This window comes from Elephantulus edwardii, unplaced genomic scaffold, assembly GCF_000299155.1.
Source record: "Elephantulus edwardii isolate Elephantulus edwardi_28Jun2011 unplaced genomic scaffold, EleEdw1.0 scaffold00052, whole genome shotgun sequence".
Taxonomy (NCBI): domain Eukaryota; kingdom Metazoa; phylum Chordata; class Mammalia; order Macroscelidea; family Macroscelididae; genus Elephantulus; species Elephantulus edwardii.
The window spans coordinates 102,192-107,684 of record NW_006399802.1 but is presented as its reverse complement, the minus strand read 5'-3'; the positions used below and the strand labels follow the sequence as shown (position 1 = coordinate 107,684).

General features: G+C 38.9%; 1 protein-coding gene across 1 annotated transcript in view; it reads right to left on the bottom strand.

Moving 5' to 3' along the window:
- The window catches only part of LOC102850289 (probable phospholipid-transporting ATPase FetA-like), a 141,902-nt gene that overhangs the window by 35,827 nt on the left and 100,582 nt on the right, over positions 1 to 5,493 (bottom strand). Inside the window, exons 8-9 of the mRNA XM_006886938.1 lie at positions 4,907 to 5,115; positions 1,021 to 1,064 (exon numbers count right to left, since the gene is read on the bottom strand). Of these exons, the coding sequence (XP_006887000.1) occupies positions 1,021 to 1,064; positions 4,907 to 5,115 (253 nt within the window). The remainder of the gene's footprint in view (positions 1 to 1,020; positions 1,065 to 4,906; positions 5,116 to 5,493) is intronic.

The following is a 5,493-nucleotide window of genomic DNA, read 5'->3' as shown; positions in this document are numbered from 1 at the left end:
GCGCTGCGACGCCCTAGCGCTGCGACGCCCTCCGATACGGTTCAATTGTGATGTTAGTGAAGAGCATTCATCATATCATGGACTACCAAAAAACCCCAACAAATCTATCTTAAAAGAAGGTCGACCATAGTGGTCCTCAAAAGCAAAGATTTCACATACTTTGAACATTGTATCAGGAAGATCCAGTTCTTGGATAGAGACATCATATTTTAAAAAGAAGAGGATCAATGAAGAGGACAAAGACCTTCAATGAGATGGATGACATGGTAAATATAACAGTAGGCTTAAGCACAGTAACCTGAGATAACTCACTGTATACCACTCTGAGACATTTTCTAAAATTGGATTCTTGTACAGGTAGATTTTCTGAAAACAGAGGATGGTGAGTGATGAGAGACAAGGTAGGTATGGACCAAATCCTGAATTACCATCTTATAGGAGACCTAGTGTTATAATGTATTACGTGTCAGGTTGTAAACTGAAAGGTCAGTGACAGAAAAAAGATAATGGTCACTCTCCTACTCTAAGTATTTACAGCTGTAAAAAGCCAGTGGAGGATCACGTTGAGTCAAGGTTGGTTTGGCTTTTTGTTTGGTGGATTTTTCCCCCCCAATATTCATATGTACTTTATTACAGATCTGGGAGGACAGCAAGTTACCTGTTTCATTTTTTCTTTAACATTCAATATGGCTACAATTTGTCAGTTTGTTGTACTGTGATGGCTGCATGTTTTCATAAAGCTAGCCACTATCTTCCCAATAAGTACAAGTTATTAATATAATACTTTATGGGATCCAATGGACACAAACATAACAATGGTCATGAAAACAGCAGAGACCAAGCAACATTTTGTTCTATTACACATAAGGTCATATTGTGTTGGATTCAACTTCATGATAACTAAGAAGAGCTTTAATTTCAAGTACCAAGAGAGTTTCAACTTGTATTGAAGATGGTGCTATACACCATGGCTACAATGAATTCCAACCTTCAGCTTCACAGGGAGCTGAAACTACTGACCTCAGAGATGTCTGCCTTCTGGCCATTCCTGTCATAGACATTACCTGTTGAGAAGTAAACACAGTAGAGACTTAGCTGGGGGTGTAAGGGACAAGTTTTGTTTTGTTTTTCCACTTCCTTTTTTAAAAAAAATTATATTGGTTTGCTTAGAAAATTCATAGACTGTGCTTCACACTATTCTTCATTCATTCACCTTGTGTTTCATACAATTCTCATTCATTATGTTTTATAAAATTAATCACCATTGGGCTATGCTCACCATTACCCTTTCAGAGCCCTGCTGGATCTTTTCCATTTCCTCTACCCTCTCCCTCCACCCACCAAATTGTGCAACCTTTTTATTTCACCCCTACCCATCTTCATCCCTCACTTCTCCCCTTCCCACTGCTTGGATCACCACATATGTTTTACTAGTTATCCTATTTTTACAATAATTGTCTTATGCAGTATTTGTATAAAGGATTTTTTAAAAGTTTCTCTTTCTAAAGTATTTCACTGTCTTGAACAAAGAAGAGAGAAGAAAAGCAAAAGGTCCAAAGGACTAATGGACCACTCAAACCTCAACTTCACTGACTGTGAAACCAGAAGAACTAGGTGGTGCCCAGCATTCACTGCTGACCACTTTAAAAGGGATCACAGTAGAAGGTCCTGGACAAAGTGAGGAGTAAATGTGGAATCAATTAAACAAACAAACAAACAAAAATCCAGGCTTATGGATCCAGTAGAGAAAGGTGGAACCTGTGAGACTGTAGCTCTTAGTTACCTTTCCAATCTGAAACAAAACATGCCTCTATGGCCCAACTTTTGTTCAAACAACAGACTGACCTATAAGGTGATTAATTAAGGCCAGGAAGATACTCACTCCTTAGAATAATGAACCACATATAGTAAAAAGAGCCCAAGGATAAAGCCCTGAAGGCAGGAAGGGATAAGTAAGAAGGATTAATGGAAATAAGAATTACAGAGAGGAAGTGGGAAAAGTGTGTTTCTATTGTGAGTATGGCAATTAATATTAGAAAACAAAAAGTGTATTAATAGTGGAACAGAAAACAAATTTGCTTTGGAAACTTTCATTCAAAAAAACAATAAAAAATTAAATAAAATATTTCTTCTGATTGATTTTTTTTATCCTAAATCTGCATCACTAAAGCTATTCTGAATTCCTCCCTGATTCACTGTTGGTGGGAGTGTAAAATGGTGCAACCCCTGTGGAAAGCAGTATGGCGCTTTCTCAAAAAGTTGCAAATAGAGATACCATTTGACCCAGCAATTCCACTACTGGGAATATACCCTGAAGAGACCATAGCTGACATCCAAGCAGATATATGCACACCCATGTTTATTGCAGCTTTGTTCACAATAGCAAGGAGTTGGAAACAACCTAAGTGCCCATCAACAAACGAATGGCTAGAGAAGCTGTGGTATATTCGCACAATGGAATACTATGCTGCATTAAAAAACAAGGAACTCATGCAGTATTATTCAAAATGGTTGACTCTGGAGAACATTATGCTGAGTGAAATATCCCAGTCACAAAAGGACAAATATTACATGATGCCACTGTTGTAGAATGGGACTGTCCTTGGGGTTGGGGAGAGACTGAGTAAGATGGGTTCAATAATGTATACTGCACTGAAACAGAGGAGGGAGAAAACTGTTTAAAAGAGATATATAACTAAGTATTTCTGTCATCACAGGAGACTAGAGCGAGGGCTACATGGTGGAGGGGACCTGGGGGAGGGTTTGTAAAACAATGAAAGAATCTTTTCTTTTACTTTTCCATAATTTTTGGACTCATGTACTTATAACTTGTTAGTCAAATTTGTGTCTTCTAGGTTGCAACACCCCCATGATACATCTTCAAGGATATGAACATGTATGGCCAAGCACAATCAATAAGAGTGCATCTAAATTCCAAAATCAATCTCCATAATAGTCTATGTGTTTCCTACTGCCAAAGGGGCCCTTTAGAGTAGTGAGAGAAGATCTTCACCCTGAAACCCACAGCGTCCCTTTTCAGCAGGAAGTAGCTAAGAGAATACGCCATCCCCTTTTCCTTATGACTCAGGGTGAAGTCTCTCTCAGGGAGGAGTGATAGGGAATGGCAAAGGACACACTGACAAAGAAGATTAATCAGAACTGGCTTTGACAAGCACTGTGGCATTTGGACAAGAACAAACTGGGAGGAGGGTAGAGAGAATAGTGCAACAATGAATGAATGGAAACCCAAAATCTCTGTAAATGTTTATGAAAATTAATAAAATATAGAAAAAAAGCTATTCTGAATTCCTCTGTACTACCTACCAGTACTTCAATAAACTCTTTCCTCAAACCAGTAAGAATAGGTCTCCTGCTAGATGCCAGCTCTTCTCCTTTAAGTTAGAGTGTGGGGAGATAAGTAACTGGATCTATGAGAACTTAATACCTTAAACACTCCTCAGTCAGAAAAGGAAGTTTAAGGGGATGTGAAAATAACATGAGAATGTTTGAGTCCCAACTAGCAGCAGTATAGAAAGAGTAGGGTAGAAGACAGTCTGATGGCAAGACCAGAATTATCTATGACCCTTTTCTATACAGTAAGTCAGAAAATTGAGATCTTCATCCAAATAAGCCTTGCTTTAAAAACTTGTTTGGCAGAAGTTATAGGAAATAGCAGAATACTCTTGCCTTTTTAAGAGAATTGAAATTTTATGTTATAAAATTCCCATCACAACCAATTTAAAAAACAATAATAACTCATGGAGCTCTGGTAGCCTAGTGGCAAGAAGCTGCACTGCAATCCAGAGTCACATGGTTCAAATCCACCAGATGCTCTGCTGGAGAAGGAGGGACAATCTTCTCCTGTACCAGTCAGATCCGATTTGACGGTACACACACAAAAATAATAATAAAAAATAAAAACAAACAAAAACCAATAATAGCTCATTACTGTAGTGTTGGAACCAACTCGTAGCTGACCCTATCTGGAACCAACTTATATCTGGCCCTCCTTTGGGTTTCCAGGGCTGTAAATTACATGGAAGGAGATTGCTCATCTTTTTTCCCTCAGACCTGCTTGTGGATTTGAACTTCCAGAGAGAAGTCATACAACTTCCTACAGACTAGGCCACCAGGGCCTTCTAACATACCATCAATTAGTTAAAGTTCACAATTTGTTCATTTTCTACCTCTTTCTTGTTTCAGTACATTTTCATCACTCTAAAAGAACACCATGTGTGTTTCAGTCTTCAGATCATATGCTTAATATAAAATATGTGCAAGACTGGGCCTGGGATAAAACTCCACATTTTGATAGTTTTTCTCAAGACTGATTCATCTTAGGGGAAATCATATTTCTGACTTGCCCATATGATTTATTATAATTCTTTTCCACCTCCTCCAGACACTGAGACATTTTGAACAACACCCAACACAATGGATCCCATCAATAATATAATGAAAAAGTGTTTGTTGTTAGAACTGAATATGCAGAATGTACTTTGCTTAGTGAATAGGGAGGGTTGTGACACTAGGAAATAAGCAGAAAAGTCAGAGGCTTATTGATTTAGGATCCTGGAACCTTAATGATGAAGCACTTGGCTTCTAACTAAAAGGTTGGCAGTTCAAATCCATATAGTGACTCTGTAGGAGAATCTGTTGATTTACTCCTTTGAAAACTACAGTATAGAAAACCGCATTTCAGAGTTCTAATCTGTCACAATCTCCTCCTATGTGATTTTCTGACACTGAAGACCTACTGGAGGGTCAGCTAGGGGTCAATTCTGACTCTACAGCACAACACAACAACAACAACTCTGTCCATGGTACTGCTATGAGTCACAGTCAACTCACTGGCCCCTAAAACCAATCTCCCCAAAGTTCAGGGAAAAGAGGAGGACATGCATACCATAGAATTGCCCATTAATAGAACACTTGTTAAAAATCATGATGTTCTTCGTCAGAGTCCCTGTTTTGTCAGAGAACACATATTTGACTTGGCCAAGTTCTTCATTGAGGGTAGTGCTGCGAGCCTGTGCTGGTGAATTCTTCGGTGCATAAAACATCTTCTGATCCCAGTTGATAAAGAAAGAGTTTCCCAATCTTAGTACCTCAACACTACGGAAAAGACAAGGGAAGGGCCCTGGGTTAGAATAGGACAAACAAATACATGTTTCTAGTTTCTATCTACTAGTTTCATGGTAGACTAGGGCCAGCATTTGAAATTTCCAACACTTTTTGGGAATTCACTCACCTAATGGACCCTTCCACTAACCAATGTTTCATATGCATGTGAAAGGTTGTTGTTAAGTGCTGTCGAGTCATAGATGACTCATAGTGACACGATGAACAAAAGTCTTGAACACTTTGGAAGTGGATGCCACTCCTATTTCCAAGACCAATCGGTAGCATCAGGATGGATGGTGAAGAGATTGAGATTGTTCACAGCTTCAGTTTGCTCGGCTCCACGGTCAACACTCTTGGCACCAGCAGTCA